Genomic DNA, 21,566 nt, shown 5'->3' on the forward strand with positions numbered 1-21,566 from the left:
GTTGGTGCGTAAACAAGCTAGAGATGGATTGAATTTTTTTGACAGGTGACAGCAAAGGTGTCGCTCTTGGCCAGCATGTGCAGATAATACATACAGAATTATCCCAAGCAGTGAAGCTAGACTGTTTTCTTGCATCCTTAAAATAGACAAGAATGGCAAGTAATCATGTCTAATTATTCTGTTTTATTATATCCTGTGTGTAACATCAATCCACCAGAATTGCCTGATAGTTTTTCTTGTGATCAATGGATTGTACTGTACCAGTATTAGAGGACCTGACAGTGCAGAAAGGGTACACCACTACAGTAGTAGTAGTAGTAGTAGTAAACTAAAACCGAGATTTATCTGTTTCCTTTGTGGGATCCTCCAGACTGAATGTCACTGTTCAATCTTTATTTACTTGAGGGAAATTTAACAAAAGAAACAATGAGAGCAAAGACTACATTCTGTCATATTATTTCAGCATCTCCTTTTCTGGCGGGGCACAGTAGGCCCAACTACAATACTCAGTTGTCACCTCAGGCTAAGTCGTTTTGAAGATTTACGGATGAGTTCCCAGAGGGAGGCACACTTCTGTCAAATTTCAGGGCACCTCGAGGAGCAATGCCACCTTGTGAAGTGAGAACACCTCACGTATGCACAGCCCCACCCCCCCAGTCATTTCTATCTGTATTTGTTTGCAAGTGTTCCAAATGTCAGCTAATGATGCTCAATGGGAACAAGCTTTATAGAATGGCTGACAGTATATGACAGTTTCAACCAAGGAGCAAGAGACTTTGAAAAGTGAAACTCAAAGATTGTCTCCCTTTTGACTTCTATGCATATGCAAATCCTGTAAAACCTTCAAAGTCAATTCTGGATGTCAGTACCACTGCATTTTTTTCATTGTTCCCCTCTACTCAGGGACTGATTTAGACCTGGAACACAAGGTGGGAGCAGAAAACCAGCAGGCTCTGGACCTCAGAGTAGGAGTTGAATAACCTTTCTGTAAAGGCAAGATAAAAAGAAAATGACAGGCTTCTGAGTTTGTTTATTATGGTCCCTGCATCATTGTGAAAAGGATCAAACAAATTGCCTTTGGATCACCTGAAATCAAGTGATATCATGGCCCCATACTTTTTCAGGCTTCAAGGAGATATGCCTTCAGAAAGTATACCCCTTGACTTATTCCTCATTTTTATTATACAGCCTGAATTCAAAATGGATTAAAAACAATATTCTCACTCATCTACACACCAGTTTTAGGAGTTTTTTAAATGAAGTACAGATATCTCATTCACACCCCTGAGTCAATACTTTGTAGAAGCACATTTGGCAGCGTTTACAGCTGTCTTTCTGGGTATGTCTAAGCTTTCCTCACCTGGATTGTGCAAAATTTGCACATTTATTTTCTAAATTCTTCAAGCTCTGTCAAATTGGTTGTTGATCATTGCTAGACAACCAATTTCAGGTCTTACCATAGATTTTGAAGTAGATTTACGTCAAAACTGTTTTACTCAGCCACTCAGGAACATTCACCAGTGTAAATCTGGCTTTGTGTTTAATATTATTGTCCTGTTGAAAGGTGAATTAATCTTCCAGTGTCTGGTGGAAAGCAGACTGAAGCCGATTTTCCTCCAGGATTTTGACCGTGCTTAGCTCCATTCCTTCTCTTTTTTTATCCTGAAACACTCCTCAGTCCTTAACGATTACAAGCATACCCACTTCATGATACAGCCACCACTGTTCTTGAAAATATGGAGTGGTACTCAGTAAAGTGTTGTATTGGATTTGCCCGAATCATAACACTTTACATTGAGAAGGAAAATTAATTGCCTTACCACATTTTTTGTTGTATTACTTTAGTGCCTTGTTGCAAACAGGATGCATGTCAATTAGGTTAGTATTGTGGAGTAACTACAATGTTGCAGTTTTCTCAGGGGCCTTGCGGATAATTGGATGTGTGTGGGGTACAGAGATAAGGTAGTGATTTACAAAATCATGTTTAAACATTATTATGGCAAACAGAGTGAGTCCATGCAATTTATGACTTGTTAAGCATATTTTTTACTCCTGAATTTGTTTTGTCTTGCCATAACAACGGGATTGAATACTTATTGACTAAAGACATTTCAGCTTTTCATTTTTTATTAATTTGTATAAAAAAAATCGAAAAACAATTCAACTTGTGTGTAGGCCAGTGACAAAAAAATCTAAATGTATTCTATTTTAAATTTAGGCTGTACAACAAAATTTGGAGTAATTCAAGAAGTGTGAATACTTTAAGGCATTGTAATATAATACTTGTGACAGCTTTACTGACAATACTCTGTCCCCAGCATCGATCAAATTATAACTTTTTTTTATATACCAGTAATCTGAAATCAAGTAATATCAGGCCCACCCTTAAGGACCTGGCAATTGGACAAATTATTTTAGAAAAGTATTCAGAGGTAACTAGACCGGGGTAATCCTATTATTGTCCTTTAATTATTTTTTTTTTTTTAAACTACAAAATACATATCCATTGTACAAACTATGTTATATTTACATAGTTTGGAGGGGGTGTCATAGAATGGGAGAGAATTGGGACTTGTGTGTGGATGGGTAGGTGATATGTTGTCTGATGTTTGTGATGAACTATTGTGTCAATAACTTAATTGATTCTGCGCAGTACCTGTAACGTTACCTTAGGGAAGATGGGAGGACCAAACTGACTTTTTAACCAAATACATTCGAGTTTATTGTTAGGCACAAAAGGCGCGATGTTACCAAGACGACTGGAAGCAAAATAAATTGAGTAGTGGCAGATGAAGATTACATTTTTGCCTGGTGAAACATACAAATCAACGAGGGGCTTGCAACAGCTCCACGCAATGATGGTAAATGACTTGGTTGTCGATTATGTTTTCCATGAAAATGATCGTGCTATTCGATGGTTAACGAAGTTAGCTAACTTTAGTTAATTTACCTAACTAGCTCTGAGGTTCCCAAACTTCAAACTTGTTTGCGTCTGGGACCACTTTTGTGATAGACCCATCAGAATATCAGAACACAACTCCAACTTTACAGTGCGATAAAAAAAAAAACACAAAAAAAACAGGATACAAGCAGTTTTACTATAACTGCAGTGCACAAGTCTCGGTCACTGGGAAATAACATTTAAGGCTATTTTGGCATCAGATAAAATGTTGACATTTTAAAATACATTTCCTGCAATTCTACACATTTTGCCTTGAGGCAGAGAGAATATTTCAGTTGTAAAAGCTTAAATTACAGGGCATTATGCTCAAAACAACATTTGAGGAATGCAAGAAGAATCCAGTTGAACAAATTGATCATTGATGGAGCACTGTGGATACTATATCCCTGTGCCTCCCAGGCACACGTGCATCTGGAATCTCTTAAGGATCTGACCCTTTTTAAAATTTTCGCCAAAAATGACATACCCAAATCTAACTACCTGTAGCTCAGGACCTGAAGCAAGAATATGCATATTATTGATACCATTTGAAACGTTAACACTTTGAATTTTGTGGAAATGTGAAATGAATGTAGGACAATGCAACACATTCGATCTGGTAAAAGATAACACGAACAAAAAACATGCGCTGATGGAATTTAGATTTTGGCCACTAGATGGCAGCAGTGTGTGTGTGTGTGTGTGCAAAGTTTCAGATTGATTCAGTGGAGCATTGCAATACTGCACAGTATTTTGTATCAAGTCTGCCCAAATGTGCTGAATTGGTCAATTGATACATTTCAAGTACATAACTATAGAGAACATACAAAAATGATATGGTAATACAAAATTTAAGTTTACACACTCCCAGAAATATCATACATAATGGATCATCAGCTTATACACTAACTTTCACACATCTAGATGGCAGGGCAGGGTTTGGTGTAGAGACAGCAGGGGTTCAAACTTTAAACTGTAGAAACCAGTTCCTACATTTGAATATAAAAATCAATTTTATTAAACAAAACCTTGATACATTTTATCTCTGAGACCCTCAGGATGACAAATCAGAGCAAGATTGAATGTAAGTACATTATTTACCTTTCAGATGTGAATGTATCAAACCATTTGCCGTGATAAGTTGTTGTGCACTCCTCAAATAGCATGGTATTTTTTGACTGTAAATTTTGCTACTGTAAATTGGACAATGCAGTTAGATTAACAAGAATTTAAGCTTTCTGCCCATATAAGAAATGTTTGTCCTGGAAAGTTCTGTAATTTACGTCATGCTAATCACATTAGCGCACGTTAGCTCAACCGTCCCAGTATAGGGACAACGATCCCGTAGAGGATTTATTAAGAACATCAATAGCGATTCATGATATTATATTGTATTGCACCCTCAACTTACACAGATCCCTTGTCTAAAATTGGTTGGTTCTGTTGGTGCTAGTAATATTCATTAAAATGAACCCACTTTGGAAATCCTTAACCTAGCTATTAGTGCTAAGTAAGCCAGGCTAGCTAGGGTTGACATTAAGGGTTGCCCCCCTATTGCCTGGGTCAAGTGAACTGAGCAGTCGCACCTGCTCTGAGGTTGCCCCATTGGGCAGGTCATTTAAAAATAAGAAGTGAAAATAATTGAACTGCAACTAATTCCAGTAGCCTAAAACTGAAAGACAGTCAATTTATGGCAGTTGGGCAAGTTGAGCCTGCTGAGATTTTATTTTTTACTGAACCAAAATACAACAAATTCCAGTACTGATCTTTCTGATTCCTCCCCTATGTGTAGATGAAAGGCAGGCAATATATGGAGCATGTAAATAGCTAATTTACATTTGCTGGCAAGTGATCATAATCTTCGGTCAACCCAAAAATACTCTTGACTTGCCTGATGGGAAAGTGCCTTTCAGACTTGAATAAAAATCCAAGGGTTAGTGTATCAACAATAATCTGTCCATAGTTGTTGCAGGATGGATGTTTTATGTTGCTGTTAATGTTTCCTTTGTAATTTTAGTGTTGATCTCCGTGAGTTGGAGGGGAAGCTCAAGTCTGCATAACTAAACCTGGAGAGGGCCGCACAGATTGCTGAAAAGGAGTCTGAGATATGAGACAGTAGTAAATTCATAAATGTCCTTTCCCAGGGTAGAAGGGACATCTGAGACTTGAACCAAAACACTTGTTGGTTGTGCTTTTTGTGAATACATATTTTTCTCTGACATTAGCATCTGGAGGCTGATATTGCTCGTAAGATGAAGAGCGAGCATGAGCGGGCCTCTGTGGAGCAGGAGAAGCAAGACCATAAGCGCTACGCGGAGGTGGTAGAGTACCAGCAGCTGGAGGAGAAAGAGCACAAGAGCCAGGAGGCTCCTCAAGGAGAAACTCATGGTTGATGAAATCACCAGGAAGATCTATGAGGAGGATCAAATGTGAGTGGACAGTGGCAGTCTGTTTTCACAATTTGTCTAAGTTTCCTGCTTGATCAAGTGATCAGTATATAATGAAATCAAATGACCTTATTTGCAGGGAGAGGCAGTTAAGACTGGAGAAGATAACAGCCACTCAATGGTACATAGGAGTTCAAGAGGCAGCAGACTGAGTGGAGAATGATGGAGCGGGAGAAGATGGAGGCTGAGAACAGACGCATCCTGGAATTTGCCAGTTACCAGCAGCTAAGGAGAAGAGCAGAATGGAGAACGTCAGAGAGCGAGGGCAGGCGAAAGAACACCTTCACCAGATGGTAAGAGGGAGAAAAGTCACTTAATTTGCAAAACACTTGGCTATGTTCATATTTAAGAATATGTTCTAGTCTTTTTTTTGTGTACAAAGTGAGAAATTATTACAACAATATTAATGGTGGTTGAAGAATGTCTTCTAGCTCACTGAGAAGATTGAAATGGAGAGGCAGCAGCGTAACGAGATGGAGCGTGTTTGTGAAGAGCTTTGTCAGGAGGAGCAAGCCGAGGCTGCAAGGCAGAAACAAATCGTATTCAAGCATATTTACATTTTATAATTTCCTAAATTTCCAAAACACCTTTAGAGGATTCAACCCTTTTTAAACTGGTTAACAGGAAGATATGGTGAAGAGAATCAGACAGAGGCTGGAGTTGCAGCAGACCTGCCAAGCGCAAATAGCCTTCAAGGAAATGCGGAGGCAGGCTGACAAGGTGGAGGAGGAGGCCTTCAGGCAGATGATGATGGCCAAGTTTGCTGAGGACGACCACATAGAGCAGATGAATGCGCAGAAACATCGCATGAAGCAGCTTGAGCACAAGAGGGCTGTGGAGAAACTGCTGGAGGACAGGAGACAGCAGTACCTGACTGACAAGGTACAGTATATTGCTCTCATCATGAACACACTTGTGCACTCTTTATCAACATCAAAGTGGTGTTATTGTAACTGAAGCTTTTCTGTTTAACACTGTTTTGTCTGCCTCAGAGGTAGTCTTTAGGTACCTTAAGGAACATTTGTTGAATGTAAGTTTGATCTCTCTTCCCAAGGAACGTGAGGCTGAAGAAAGAGCAATGGAACAGGAGAGGGAGACATTGCGTCGACAGATCATTGAGGAGGAAAAAACACAATTTCCTTTATTAGGTGATGATGCAACTACAGTTTAAATTGATTTAACCCCATTATTGTAATAAAATGTTAAACTTTTAAAATCCAACTGCATTACAAATATATTCTGTATAAATGAACAATGCATACATACTACATAACTTACAATGTTAAAGGCCATATAATTAATGTTGTAGCTAACCATAAGAATACATTCAAGGCAAGCAGGATTATATTACATATATTTTTCAGTATTGCTTTATGATTTCCCCCAGTCAAGAGCTTTCATGAATTCCTCTTCTGTAAATGACAACATCTTGGCAGCTTCAAAATGCATCTGCTCAAGCAAGAGGGAAAATGTCAGTTTGATAAGGAGAAATATGAATAATGATACTGCCTTGTAATAATTACTTGCATTTAATATGAAGACTTACTTTTTGCCTTTTCAGTATATCAATCAGTTTGAGCTGTTTTTTAAAACCCACTATCAGTTCAGCTTTTTGCTTTTCCAGCTTCTTGTTTTCAGCTTTTAATGTTTCTATTTTTTTATGCTCCTGGTCTGCTGTGTCCTTTTGGAAAGGATAGACATAAAACAAGTCTATGCAACAAGTGACAGAAGCCAAATTTGAATGCCAAACTCCGTACCATGCTATTAGTATAGTTCCATCTATAAATACAATTTACAGTGTAAATTATGATTGATGTGATCACTAAATGCACTGATAGGTGGTGTGGTTTAATTTACCTTGCTCATCTGCTTGATCTTGGTCAGTTGTGTCTTGGACCTCTCAACTTCCTCCAAGGCTCTGTTCAGTCTTACCTCTATGGCACTGTGATTGGTTGCTGCCTGTTTTTGTGCTCTCTTCAAACCCTCGATTTCCTTTGTTAAACACACACAGGTAAATGAGAAAAAAAAAGAAGAAAAAACACACACACAGGGGCAAGCTAATTCAGTAAAAGCATTTTGTGTAATGTTTTTATAGGGCACCAACACACAATTTCAAAAGCACTGTAATGAAAATGGTAATATTTGGTTAGATATCTACAAAAACTGACTGTCATCAGTTACTTGTTAACTTTATATTTCAGAAATTAAATGCTAATAGTTCATTTAAACTGATAATTGTTGTGACTAAGCAATAGGAAACCATCAACCATTCATTCTTATTTTCTTTTCTTTGGGAGTGGACATACACAAAGTGTACAAAACATTTTGGAACGCCTGCTCTTTCCATGACAGACTGACCAGGTCCCTTGCTTTTTTTCAAGCTTTACTAACGACATGCCACTGGCTTTGAGTAAGGCCAGTGTGTATGCAGATGACTCAACACTATACACATCAGCTACTACAGCGACTGAAATGACTGCAACACTTAAAGAGCTGCAGTTAGTTTCAGAATGGGTAACAAGGAATAAGCTAGTCCGAAATATTTCCAAAACTAAAAGCATTGTATTTGGGACAAATCATTCACTAAACCCTAAACCTAAACTATGTCTCCTAATGAATAATGTGGAAATTGAGCAAGTTGAGGTGACTAAACTGCTTGTAGTAACCCTTGATTGTAAACTGTCATGGCCAAAACATATTGATATAACAGTAGCTAAGATGGGGGGGAGTCTGTCCATAATAAAGCATTGCTCTACCTTCTTAACAACAATATAAACAAGGAAGGTCCAACAGGCCCTAGTTTTGTCGCACCTAGACTACTGTTCAGTAGTGTGGTCAGGTGCCACAAAGAGTGACTTGGGAATATTGCAGTTGGCTCAGAACAGGACAGCACGGCTGGTCCTTAAAAGTACACGGAAAGCTAACATTAATGACATTCATGTCAATTTCTCATGGCTCAAAGTGGAAGAGAGATTGACTTCATCATTAGTTGTTTTTGTAAGAGGTGTTGACAACCTCAATGTACCAAGCTGTCCGTTTAAAATACTAGAACACAGCTCAGACACTCATGCCACCAGAGGTCTCTTCACTGTCCCCAAGTCCAGAACAGACTATGGGAGGAGCACAGTTCTACATAGAGCCATGACTACATGGAACTCAATTCCACATCAGATAACTGATGCAAGCAGTAGAATCAGATTTAAAAAGCATGTAAAAATACACCTTATGGAGCAACGGGGACTGTGAAGAGACACACATAGGTGCAGACACATGCATACGCACACATTGTGATATTGTTGTATGGTGGTATTGAACATTTTGTGTTGTGGATATGTGGTGGTGTAGGTATGTTATATGATGTACTGTTTTATCTTTAGCACATTCAGTACAAACATAGTTCACTGTTTTATCTTTTGTTTTATATGTAATGTAGGTGCTTTGGTGTGTTTGGACCCCAGGAATAGTAGCTGCTGCCTTGGCAACAGCTAATGTGGATTCATAATAAATATAATACAAAAATACCAGGTGAATCCAGGTGAAATGCTCCACCAGCCAATGTATATCCAGCCACCTTGACACAACTGTGGGAAGCATTGGAATCAACATGGGTCAGCATCCCTGTGGAATGCTTTCGACACCTTGTAGAGTCTATGCCCTGACGAGTTGAGGCGATTCTGATGGCAAAAGGGGGTGCAACTCAATATTAGGAAGGTGTTCCTAATGTTTTGTACACTCAGTGTATGTCTCTGTTGTGATCCCTCCCAGTGGGAAATATTATACAACCATGTTTTACTCCACCCCTAGTCAAGGCGAGGGAAATGTCGCTGGGGGATTTCTCTGAATTCCAAAGATATCTGTCACATGAGCGCCGCACTATCGCCAGCTGCAGGAGAGGTTCACCTTACAGGCTGATCATGTTAATGAGACCATGCCAGGCATTCCCCTGCTGAGGGGTTGATTTCATCTGTCATTAACAACTGTGTCTAATATGTATAACGTCCCCCTCCCCATTCAGCAATAAGACATTAACAGCTATCTCAACTGCTGTTTACACACATCTAGGTTTCTCAGTCACTGTTCATGGACTTTCATGGTTACAATATGTGCTGTTTAATATGACCAAAATGACTAACTAGAAAGAGAATAAATGTAACAACTGTTTTATCCTCGACACCCACCTTCTGTAGAGCAGTTACTTGTTGTTGAAGCCCATCACCTTTTCTGTTAGACTCCTCCGCTAAAGCTCTGTGTTTCTCTATCTGGGTTTGCTGAATGTTTGTGGTCTTCTGTAGTCTAGCTCGATCCTCCTCCACCTCCTTTATGTTGGTGCTTAAACTACTGTTTGCATCATCCTAGAACAAATAAATGTTTTATACTTGTTTCAATGTTACATTTTACTCAAAAATATACCTAATTTCCATCTCTCATTTCTATCATTACCTTTTTGTTGCACTCATATGATAGCCGGTTAAATTCTTCTTGCATTACACAAAGCTTTGCTTTGAGAAAACGGATTTGAGCATCTAAAACACAGCACACACAAAAAATATTATACTATAGTTACATAAAGAATTATATAATTTTTTAGGATATGCGAGATTATACCATTTTAAGGATATGCAAGAAGTTCAAACTAAGACGGTTGAAACAATTGATATTCTGGAACTCTGATAAATAACATATTTTTTTGTAATGAATGTTTTTGCAAAGATCCATTCTTGTGCTCCAGATTTGATATTGTGAATGTGTGAGAAAGCCACAAAGTGTGATAAATGAAATCAGAATTCACCTGATCCCATCTCATCCCCAACACTGGGCATGATATCTTCCATAAGATTGTCATGAGTATCTCCATCATCCAGCTTCCCCTCAATGTTACGTATTGTTTTAGACAAGGAAAAATTCACAAAATCTTCAAGAACTGCAACATCCTCAACTGCAGCTGCCTTTGTTGTTCTGAAATAAAATAACAAATAAACAAAATACACCCCAAATTTTTTTTTGAAAAAGTAACAAACATAAGGACTTGATATTCACAATGCTGGACACTCATTAAGCCATAACCTTTCACAATCTTCCAATGTTTCCAATAGATATTTGTGTGAACGTTTGTGATAAGGATAACATTCTTACTGTGCTTTTCTCTGGTTTCCATGAGGTCTGTTTTGTGAATTGGATTTTGATGTGACCCTTTTCTTTGGCATTACCTGAGCAACAGAAATATGATTTAGGGAGAATTTAAATTGCATTTCCTTGATTCCTCGCCTTCTTCTCAAGACCATTGGATGAGAAGGTCAGAGGTCCCTCCCCTCTGACCTTCTCATCCAATGGGTTTTGAAAAGGCTGTGAGGGGAGAGGACGGGAGGAATCAAGGAAATGAAATTACCTTTGCGTCTCTGAGATGTTACATTTGACCTATCATACTGAATTGAATACTGCACCTTAGTAGTGGGCTTCATAACTGAAGATTCCAGCATGTTCACATTCCTAAAGACAAATACATTTGTATTATTGGCTGTTCTCATATATTCTTATCCAGTCAACTACACTGAAATGCTATACGTTTAGAGCAATGCAATATTTTATTACTTGAAATCCTCCTCCTCAATGTCAACATCAAGGTGGAAAGAGATTGGCTTTGACAAGACTTCATTTTGGTCACTCTGAAAAAAAGAAAGAAAAATAATGTTTGAATAAAACAAATATGTCTAAAAATTAATGTTTTATGTTGTTTTGAAGAGTGTCAATTGGTCAGGTTATCTATCTATCTAGCTATCTTAAACCGCTTACCATGACCTGTTCCGCTTGCCTTACTAGTTCGGCTGTTTTTGCCTCCAGCTCTGCATTTATACGTCTGGAATGGGAGAAATATGATTTATTTTATGACAATAGCCATCTGGTTACATCATCTCATATGATACAGTCTACATTGACTCAATAGATGTTTGGCAATGGGTACAGATGTTTGGGCAAGGAACCTTACTTGTATTCCTCCTCTTTAGCAAGTAGGTCTATCGTGGATGGTTTCTTTGAGGGGACAGAGGCTGGACGTCTCACAGATTTTCCTACTTGAGACTTTTCTGCCTTGGATGACATGGGTCTTTTGGTCTGAATAAACAAATGTAGTAAGTTAGGTAGCTAATTACAAATATATTAGTTGTTGGTTATTTTAGTCAACAGGCATATAACATTTCAAAGGAACAACGCTTTCGTTGAAAGTCAGGCTGCGTATAATATAGTTTTTAGATAGCATGCTAACTATCTAACTAGCAGTTAGCTAACTTAGATCTTAAACAGCGATATAACTAGGACACATAAAGGTGGCTATAGCGAGTTAGTTCTTCTTGTATTTAACTTGTGAATGGGTATGTTAACGTTTTTTTTAGCAGTATAATACTGTAGCTAGTTGTTTGAAACAATACATTGACTCACCTCATGCATTCTTCTTTCAGACATTTTGATGTGCTGAATCTGGCGGGTGGCGTTGCGGTTGCATAGCAACAAGTCGTGGCCAAATGTTTTTCTCGGCTGTGCGATAAGGCGAAGGAACACGCACGTTTGCTGTGCTCGCTGTTTTCCATAATCTTGACTTTGATACGTTTAAGAAAAATATTATGTTAGGGACCCATTGTGGACTAATGAACACATTCATTTGAGTTGTTTGCAAAACATAAAATGTGAAAAGCTGAAATGTGCAAATGTGTAGGGGGACAGCCTTTACGAAGGCTAACATATTCGCTACATGTCCACACATGGAGCATTATGCCATTGACATGTTCATGTGTTTACCAGTTATTGTAAATAATTGCATTCAAATGAAATAGAAATGTGTAACTGTTATTTAACTCATTGGATTATTGAAGACCACGTCCATAGTACTGCTCATTCATACATTTTTATAAAGCATTTTTACTGTGGGCATTTAAGCCAAATGTTGCCATTAGGCACACAGTACTTGGCTGCTCACCACCGCTGTGTGGAAAAAAAAGCTCTTAATTCTTCACTTGTGTATGCTGCGCCTGCGCTGCCGATGCTTGACAGCAGCAACAGCAGCATCCTATTACCGTTCTACAAGCAGTAGGATATTATGCTGACGATCGCGCATTCTTTTCTTCAAAATAAGAGTTATCCTGCAAAGACACGCTAAACTGTGAATATAGATTTTTTTTAAACTGATTTTGTATTTATACCAGCATTTATTTTGAACGTTTGTACAAGTACTGGTATCTTGAAAGCTATTCATTTGGCTATATTTAAAGAAATGGTGACACCTTACTCCACCCACTCCTTTCACTGCAACTCAATACACAGTGGGATACTTATTGGCTTGTAGAGAGTATATGTTATACCTGTCTCAGCTAAAGTGGGGTTGGAAATATTCAGTAGGGTGTAGTTTTGGAGGGGGACTGTGTCGCACGGCCTGCTGCAGGCTTTTCACTCCGCTCCTACATAGCCCCCAATGCAATATACTGTAAAAGACTGTTCATGGGATACATATTGGCTTGTAGAGAGAGAGAACAAGGACAGGAAAAAAAAACGTTTGTGGAAAAAAAGATATATAATCAAGGCTACATTGCTCCCTAATACAGGACTAGTAAAGGCCCAGTGATTTTTTTCTTTTGTGATTTTAAAATTGTAATTAAATAGTATTCCGATTGTTCAATGGGTCCTGCATCACCCCTACTTCCTGTGTATGTACAACACAGTCCCACTCCAAAACTAACCATGACCCTACTGAGTATTTCCCATGCCACTTTAGCTGAGACAGATAGAAAGGTTCTCTCTACAAGCCAATATGTTTCCCATGTAAAATCTATTACAGTATATTGCTATGGAGGAGACGGAGTGAAAAGCCAGCAGTAGTAGGCCGTGCGACACAGTCCCCCTCCAAAATTACACATATTTGGTTCGTAGAGACAAAAAAAATGTTAAAAGTAAACATCTTTTGAATGAGTTATCCACATTGCAAGGTTTTGAAATGCGGGCTTTTATTTAGGAGGTTTCCTCATTAACATACAACGTGACGTCACTTTGCGTGCTGCTGGCAGAATACTAGTCAGCATCACAAACACTTCCACCACTAGTGTTTGCAAACGCACGGGTCGTCCCAAAAGGCTGCGACAGAACCCTGGCGAAAGCCTGCATTTTGTATTCCTCTACACCTTTTAAAACATGTCTGTGCATGGTGTTCGAAATTAACTGTCTAACTATGTTTTCCCGGCACCGTTTCTACCTTGGAACTGAGGCCACGTATATCGCAAATGAGAACGGGTGGGTCCGTAATGTACATTAGGAAAATAACTGCTTTCTAGAGGTCCAGGTTGAGGCCTGCATGTTAAAGATCCCTTTCCTCCCATCCTGAAACTCATCGTGATGACTGAGGATCAACAACAACATGATCAGCACCCGAAGCTGGGCTCTGGAATAAGCACCTTACCATCCCTAGTTCCTGGACTGCAAGGGACTGAGGCCAGTGCGTTGCAGCTCAAAATAAAGAATTCCATCTGGTAAGGAGGACCATTAGCTAGCATTGTGCTACTTTGATTGCTAGCCAGATAGCTAGCTTAGTTAACATACATTAGTTGAGCCAGCTCCATATGTTTTGCCATTATAGTGTGGCTACATCTAGCTAGCTAGCCCATTTATTTAATTAGCCAGCTCATTACTAACTTGCAGCTACAGTGTTGCCTCCTTCGTCCATTTCCATAAACGTAAACATGTCAACCTTTGTGATTGGCGTTGACAATATGACACTTTTTACAGTTTTTCGTGACTTTCCTGGTACCAAGAGCTAATATTGTTTACTATAAATTGTCGAACACAACTTCATGACATTAAGCAGCAAGTTATCGCTGCCTTTTTCGTTGTGGTGGACAGGTCTGGAATGGTCCAAATGGGTGATTATTCACAACCCGGGTGCTGCAAGAAACCTCACGGTTGGTAACTAAACACTAGCAAGCTGGGCTGGACTTGTGCAAGGTTTCCGTATCCTCATTAGTGCACGCACTCTAGCCAATTTGGGTAATTTCGGGAAAACAGAATAGTATGTAGCTAGTACGCTTGCCCGCCTTATAACGAAGTTAGTTTATGGGAGAAAGTGCAGGCGTGCACAACTGGCTAACTGGGTTGAAAACCGCAATCATTGTTTTTTTGCATGTCTCAACATGTATTTCAAATCCATGGCGGTATAAATGGCTATGGTAATAATAACACAGCCTGCCCTGCACCTTAGCATATTTTCATACATAATAATGACTCGCATGTTGTATCAGTACATGCCTGCAAAATATTATTCGCCAACATTCAACATTAATCACTTCACATATCTCTAGGTAAAGATTTTTGCACTCATTCCTCAGTCAGCTTCCAGAATTATATACTCAATTTGCACACTGAATAATATGGTGATTTTACTTTTATGCACGTTTCACCTGTTGTCTGATCCTTTGGTTTCATATAGAAACTCCCTACATGAATTATGAAGTATCACCAGGAACCATAATATGTTAATAGATGTGGTTTGCTTTTTGCACTTGAACTGTTGTTGACTGATGTTTCAGATAATCATACTTAAATGTTCATTGTCTATAACTTGATATCACCATATTATGTGGTGCACAATCATTCAGAACCGACTTGTGATTTGTCTTTGTTGCAATATTGTGTAAATGGTTTTAGATTATATATAGTGGCATGTCAAGAACTGAAGCACACAGACTGTTTGTTTTTCTGTCAAATTACAACATTGGGAAAGTCATGACTGGCACTTTTTTTATAAACATTTCTAATCTTCATGGACATCATATGAAAAATATTGAACAACTTGGGTAACATGTAACCATAGCCTAGTCACAAATTGCAAAATGCCACCATTAACATAGGCTTATGTTAATCATCGGAAAATACACTACAGTATATTTGTTGATTCTCTGCACAGTAATCTGCTGTAATGCCAGTGTCCCCCAGTGCTACCCCCAAACCAGTGTGAAGGAATGTGGCTGCTCTGGATGACATGGATCCATCCATGGGATATCACTTCCCTATTTTGATGGGCATAAGTTCCATCATCAAAACATTGACTTGATGTTTTATGGTCAACATCAGACATTGTTATGGAATAGTGCAAATACATTTAAAACATGGAAATAATTGTTTTGCTTCTTCCTTTTTTATTACAGGGGAAGTGTTGGAACTCCCTTTATGAGATGACAACTAATGTAGTAGTATTTTGAAATACCATGGAAGATTTTGTAATGGCCATTTCCATGTTATAGGACTCACGAGCACCAACATGTGAAGTTCATAGGAGCACATCAAATGAAGGTTGACTCTATATATTTTTAATTAAGGCATATAGCTTTTTAAAAACAAATTTCCACCCTTAAATTTAGGAATAAGCAAAGCCTTTGATTTCAGGTCAAACAAAGGGGTCTTAGAAAACAACATGTTTTTAAATTATTATTTTTAACCTTTATTTAACTAGGCAAGTCAGTAAAGAACAAATTCTTATTAACAATGATGGCCTACCCAGGCCAAACCCTCCCCTAACCTGGACGTCTGCCAGAAGTCTTAAAAGCTATTAGAATAACATTAAAACACAATATTGTTGCATTTTGTATTTAATTTTGCTGAAATTATTTGCCTTCTGTAAGTTGAAGAAATATTGCCTCGTGACTTGTCATTCTTTTACAACAAAAAAATGCACATTTAAAATGTCATTCTGTTACGAAATCTGTAACAGAATGACTGACAAATCAATAACAGAATTACTGCAATTGAATTGGATAAAATGGGAAATGATAGTAGTCACAAACCACAGTTGGTTCACCTGCTACTGTCCTTCCTTCCACTGGCATACTGTTATATTCAGCTCATAATTGTGAAAAGTCTAGACAGCCCCTCTCTCTTTCACTCAGTCAATGTCATCTCTCCTGGCTCTTACTGACACCTACCTAATAAGCCCCCTCTGTTTCCATTTACTGTAACCAGCGTCCTCAACCACTGAGCACCGGATGTGCATAACTGTTGAAAAGTAGTTGAATTTTAGACATGTTTCACAAGTTTAGACAGCACATTGCAGTACATACAGTAAATAAATGTAGAGTCGATATCAATACAAAACAGCACTGTACAGGGATTAAAGCACACTAGAGTACAGTATAATGTACTGTACTTTACTGTGCTCTACTATGATGTCAACTTGAGAGACTTATATGATTGGTTCACATATGGTCTGGTCCGTACCAACCAAATGTGGTCTTGTTTGGGGGGAGCATATTGGCTATTATTCTAATGTGTAAAACAATACCCAAACATGCAAAGGAGGATAGTACATTTTTATACCTTTTTTGTGTACCTGTTCAAATAACATCGCAATGAATAGATCATATATCCATAATTATTAGGGATGCGCATCTTTCCCTTTCAAGACGAGTCTATGTATCTAGATACTTTTGTGTATGTGGTAGAGGTCGAACGATTATGATTTTCAACGCCAATACCGATTTATTGGAGGACCAAAAAAAGCCGATACCGATTAATCCACCGATTTTTTTTATTATTATTTTATTTATTTTTTATTTATTTGTTTGTTTATTTTCAAAAATAAATAACAATTACTTTGTAATAATGACAATTACAACAATACTGAATGAACACTTGTTTTAACTTAATGCATCGATAAAATCAATTTAGCCTCAAATAAATAATGAAACATGTTCAATTTGGTTTAAGTAATGCAAAAACAAAGTGTTGGAGAAAAAAGTAAAAGTGCAATATGTGCCATGTAAGAAAGCTAACATTTAAGTTCCTTGCTCAGAACATATGAAAGCTGGTGGTTCCTTTTAACATGAGTCTTCAATATTTTTTTAACCATTATTTAACTAGGCAAGTCAGTTAAGAACAAATTCTTATTTTCAATGACGGCCTAGGAACAGTGGGTGAACTGCCTGTTCAGGGGTAGAACGACAGATTTGTACCTTGTAAGCTCGGGGATTTGAACCTGCAACCTTCCGGTTACTAGTCAACACTAACCACTAGGCTAACCTGCCGCAATATTCCCAGGTAAGAAGTTTTAAATTGTAGTTATTATAGGACTATTTCTCTCTATACGATTTGTATTTCATATACCTTTGACTATTGGATGTTCTTATAGGCACTTTAGTATTGCCAATGTAACAGTATAGCTTCCAACCCTCTCCTCGCCGCTACCTGGGCTCGATCCAGGAACACATTGACAACAGCCACCCTCGAAGCAGCTTTACCCATGCAGAGTAAGGGGAACAACTACTCCAAGTCTCAGAGCGAGTGAAGTTTGAAACGCTATTAGCGCGTACCCCGCTTACGAGCTAGCCATTTCACATTGGTTACACCAGCCTAATCTCGGGAGTTGATAGGCTTGAAGTCATAAACAGCGCAATGCTTGAATCATTGCGAAGAGCTGTTGGCAAAACGCACGAAAGTGCTGTTTGAATGAATGCTTACGAGCCTGCTGGTTCCTACCATCACTCAGACTGCTCTATCAAATCATAGACTTAATTATAACATAATAACACACACAAATACGAGCCTTAGGTCATTAATATGGTTGAATCCGGAAACTATCATTTCGAAAACAAAACGTTTATTCTTTCAGTGAAATACGTAACCGTTCTGTATTTTATCTAACGGATGGCATCCCTAAGTCTAAATATTGCTGTTACATTGCACAACCTTCAATGTTATGTCATAATTACGTATAATTCTGGCAAATTGGTTTTCATAAGATAAGTTTAATGCTAGTTAGCAATTTACCGTGGCTTCTTACTGCATTCACGAAACAGGCAAGTGGTTAGAGCGTTGGACTAGTTAACCGTAAATTTGCAAGATTGAATCCCTGAGCTGACAAGGTTAAAAAAATCTGTCGTTTTGCCCCTGAACAAGGCAGTTAACCCACCGTTCCTAGGCCATCATTGAAAATAAGAATGTGTTCTTAACTGACTTACCTCGTTAAATAAAGTTGTAAAAAATATTTTTTTTAATTGGCAAAATCGGCTTCCAAAAATACAGATTTCCGATTGTTATGAAAACTTGAAATCGGCCCCAATTAATCGGCCATTCCGATCAATCGGTCGACCTCTAGTTTTTGGAGAACTTGGTCACAGTTTTCTACCGTCATTTGTCACAACTTCACATCTGCACTGTTCTTCAAGTAAATGTGTTTTTGTAACATTGTCAGTGGAAATTGTTGAACATTGTCCTTGTGCATAGAGTTGTATGGTTTGTTTAACTTTGCAATCAATGGTTTTTCTTTGGCATGCATATTAAGGTGAAGATTCTGTCTCGGCATCATTCTGTTACCATAGAATTGCCCTAATGTTAACCTACATGTTTGAGTCCTGAATGGTGCCCATTACACTTGACTGGGTGAGTACAGCCTGAGTGATAGATGATACCTATGATCTACATTTGGAGAGCTGGCACAGAAGTAAATGCTGCCTCCCATGGAAAAGATCTGTCCTTGGCTTGGTTCTGGTGGCGCTGCACTGCCCTTTGGAAAGTTATGATGAGAGCTTTGCATGTCTCTCGAGTCAGTGGGAGACTGAGGATTGATTTGGCAGTTTTTATACTGAACAACACTATAAACGCAACATGTAAAGTGTTGGTCATGCCTCTTGAGTGGCACGATGCATTGCAGTGCTAGCTGTGCTACTAGAGATTCTGGGTTTGAGTCCAAACTCTGTCGCAGCCGGCCGCGACCTGGATACCCATGGGGCAGCGCACAATTAGCCGAGTGTCGTCCAGGTTAGTTGGAGGGTTCGGCCACCAGGGATGTCCTTGTCCCATCGTGCACTAGCAACTCCTGTGGCGGGCCCGGGCGCAGCACACGCTGACACGGTCGCCAGGTGTATGGCATTTCCTCCAACTCATTGGTGTGCCTGGCTTCCGGGTTAAGTGGGTATTGTGTGAAGAAGCAGTGTAGCTTGGTTGGATTGTATTTCGGAGGACGCATGACTCTCGACCTTTGCCTCTACCGAGTCCGTACGGGAGTTGCAGCGATGAGACAAGACTATAACTACCACTTGGATACCACAAAATTGGGGAGAAAAAGGGCAAAACATTATTTTTTTTAAAGATCCCAGAAATGTTCCATACACACACACAGCTTTGTTTCTCTGAAATATTGTGCACAAATGTATATCCCAGTTAGTGAGTATTTCTCCTTTGCCAAGATAATCCATCCACCTGACATGTGTGGTATATCAAGAAGCTGATTAAACAGCTTGATCTTTACACTGGTGCACCTTGTGCTGGGGACAAAAAAAGGCCACTCAAAAATATGCAGTTTTGTCACAAAACCCAATGCCACAAATGTCTCAAGTTTTGAGGGAGTGTGCAATTGGCATGGTGGCTTCAGGAATGTCCTGAAATTTTTGGCAAATAAGGCTGCAATACATTAGTTCAATCTACCCTTTAAATGACTTTATTTTAAGAATGTGAAATGTCAGAAAAATAGTAGTGATTTATTTAAGCTTTTATTTCTTTCATCGCATTCCTAGTAGGTCAGAAGTTTACATACACTCAATTAGTATTTGGTAGTATTGCCTTTAAATTGTTTAACCTGGGTCAAACATTTCAGGTAGCCTTCCACAATAAGTTGGGTGAATTTTGACCCATTCCTCCTGACAGAGCTGGTGTAACTGAGTCAGATTTGTAAGCCTCCTTGTTCACGCATGCTTTTTCAGTTCTGCCCACAAATTTTCTATAGGATTGAGGTCAGGGCTTTGTGATGGCCACTACAATAGCTTGACTTTGTTGTCCTTAAGCCATTTTGACACAACTTTGGAAGTATGCTTGGGGTCATTGTCCATTTTGAAGACCCATTTGCGACCAAGCTTCAACTTCCTCCCTGATGTCTTGTGATGTTGCTTCAAAATATCTACATAACTATCTTCCCTCATGATGCCATCTATTTTGTGAAGTGCACCAGTCCCTCCTGCAGCAAAGCACCCTGGGGAACATGATGCTGCCACCCCCGTGCTGCACGGTTGGGATGGTGTTCTTCGGCTTGCAAGACTCCCCCTCTTTCCTCCAAACATAACGAAGGTCATTATGGCCAAACAGTTATATTTTTGTTTCATCAAACCAGAGGATATTTTTCCCAAAAGTACGATCTTTGTCCCCATGTGCAGTTGCAAACCGTAGTCTGGCTTTTTTTATGGCGGTTTTGGAGCAGTGGCTTCTTCCTTGCTGAGTGGGCTTTCAGGTTATGTCGATATAGGACTCGTTTTACTGTCGATATAGATACTTTTGTACCTGTTTCCTCCAGCATCTTCACAATGTCCTTTGCTGTTGTTCTGGGATTGATTTTCACTTTTCGCACCAAAGTACGTTCATCTCTAGGAGACAGAACGCGTCTCCTTCCTGAGCGGTATGACGGCTGCGTGGTCTAATGGTGTTTATACTTGCTTACTATTGTTTGTACAGATGAACGTGGTACCTTCAGGCGTTGGAAATTGCTCCCAAGGATGAACCAGACTTGTGGAGGTCCACAATTTTTTGTCTGAGGTCTTGGCTGATTTCTTTTGATTTTCCCATGATGTCAAGCAAAGAAGCACTGAGTTTGAAGGTAGGCCTTGAAATACATCCACAGGTACACCTCCAATAGACTCAAATGATGTCAATTAGCCTATCAGAAGCTTCTAAAGCCATGACATTTTCTGGAATTTTCCAAGCTGTATAAAGGCATAGTCAACTGAGCGTATGTAAACTTCTGACCCACTGGAATTGTGATACAGTGAAATAATCTTTCTGTAAACAATTGTTGGAAAAATTATTTGTCATGCACGAAGTAGATGTCCTAATCGGCTTGCCAAAACTATAGTTTGTTAACAAGATATGTGTTGAGTGGTTGAAAAACGAGTTTTAATGACTCCAACCTAAATGTATGTAAACTGCCGACATCAACTGTATGGATGATTTATAAAGCCAGGCACATTTAACAGTTAGGCTATTGATTATAGACCTAATTAGGTTGGTTTGCTCTCTACTCACTTTTCTTTAGACAATTAGGTAAGTGCTGTTTTCTCATATCTTATCTCCACTGCTGCCTCTGCCGCATTGTTTTCAACACCAATATACTGGTTAATTGAGCTATTATGCACATAGCAAAATGGTCTAAGAAAAGGCGCCAATTCAAC

General features: G+C 38.9%; 2 protein-coding genes and 1 pseudogene across 5 annotated transcripts in view; 2 read left to right on the forward strand and 1 right to left on the reverse strand.

Moving 5' to 3' along the window:
• Positions 1-152: 152 nt before the first annotated feature.
• On the forward strand, positions 153-6,574 carry LOC118359644 (meiosis-specific nuclear structural protein 1-like; annotated as a pseudogene).
• tex9 (testis expressed 9) lies at positions 6,504-12,082 on the reverse strand. Of its 2 annotated transcripts, XM_035738196.2 has the most exons (12): positions 11,821-12,077; positions 11,372-11,496; positions 11,179-11,242; positions 10,978-11,051; positions 10,830-10,875; positions 10,522-10,595; positions 10,178-10,344; positions 9,829-9,911; positions 9,567-9,740; positions 7,246-7,380; positions 6,935-7,069; positions 6,504-6,837 (listed from the first exon to the last, which is right to left on the reverse strand). In XM_035738196.2, the coding sequence occupies exons 1-12, from the start codon at positions 11,842-11,844 to the stop codon at positions 6,760-6,762; spliced, it is 1,179 nt and encodes a 392-aa protein (XP_035594089.1). In that variant the 5' UTR covers positions 11,845-12,077; the 3' UTR covers positions 6,504-6,759. The 2 variants fall into 2 exon arrangements, with proteins under 2 accessions (XP_035594089.1, XP_035594107.1); XM_035738214.2 differs by lacking the exon at positions 6,935-7,069 and having other exon boundaries at positions 11,821-12,082.
• Positions 12,083-13,459: 1,377 nt separating this feature from the next.
• LOC118359614 (DNA-binding protein RFX7-like) overlaps positions 13,460-21,566 on the forward strand; it is a 36,203-nt gene continuing 28,096 nt past the window's right edge. For all 3 annotated transcript variants that reach the window (XM_035738167.2, XM_035738182.2, XM_035738173.2), the window contains exon 1: positions 13,460-13,895. In XM_035738167.2, coding sequence (XP_035594060.2) covers positions 13,762-13,895 — 134 coding nt within the window. In that variant the 5' untranslated portion in view covers positions 13,460-13,761. The remainder of the gene's footprint in view (positions 13,896-21,566) is intronic.

The sequence above is a fragment of the Oncorhynchus keta genome, chromosome 2, assembly GCF_023373465.1.
Source record: "Oncorhynchus keta strain PuntledgeMale-10-30-2019 chromosome 2, Oket_V2, whole genome shotgun sequence".
Lineage (NCBI taxonomy): Eukaryota > Metazoa > Chordata > Actinopteri > Salmoniformes > Salmonidae > Oncorhynchus > Oncorhynchus keta.

What these genes read in the sequence shown, in the direction of transcription:
- tex9 (XM_035738196.2), bottom strand. Translation starts at nt 11,844, where the DNA reads ATGTCTGAAAGAAGAATGCATGAG. An exon ending in TTATGAAGCCCACTACTAAG is followed by an intron (nt 10,596 to 10,829) that starts GTGCAGTATTCA and finishes TCTGTTGCTCAG; the next exon opens with GTAATGCCAAAGAAAAGGGT. An exon ending in AAGTAACTGCTCTACAGAAG is followed by an intron (nt 7,381 to 9,566) that starts GTGGGTGTCGAG and finishes TGTTTAACAAAG; the next exon opens with GAAATCGAGGGTTTGAAGAG.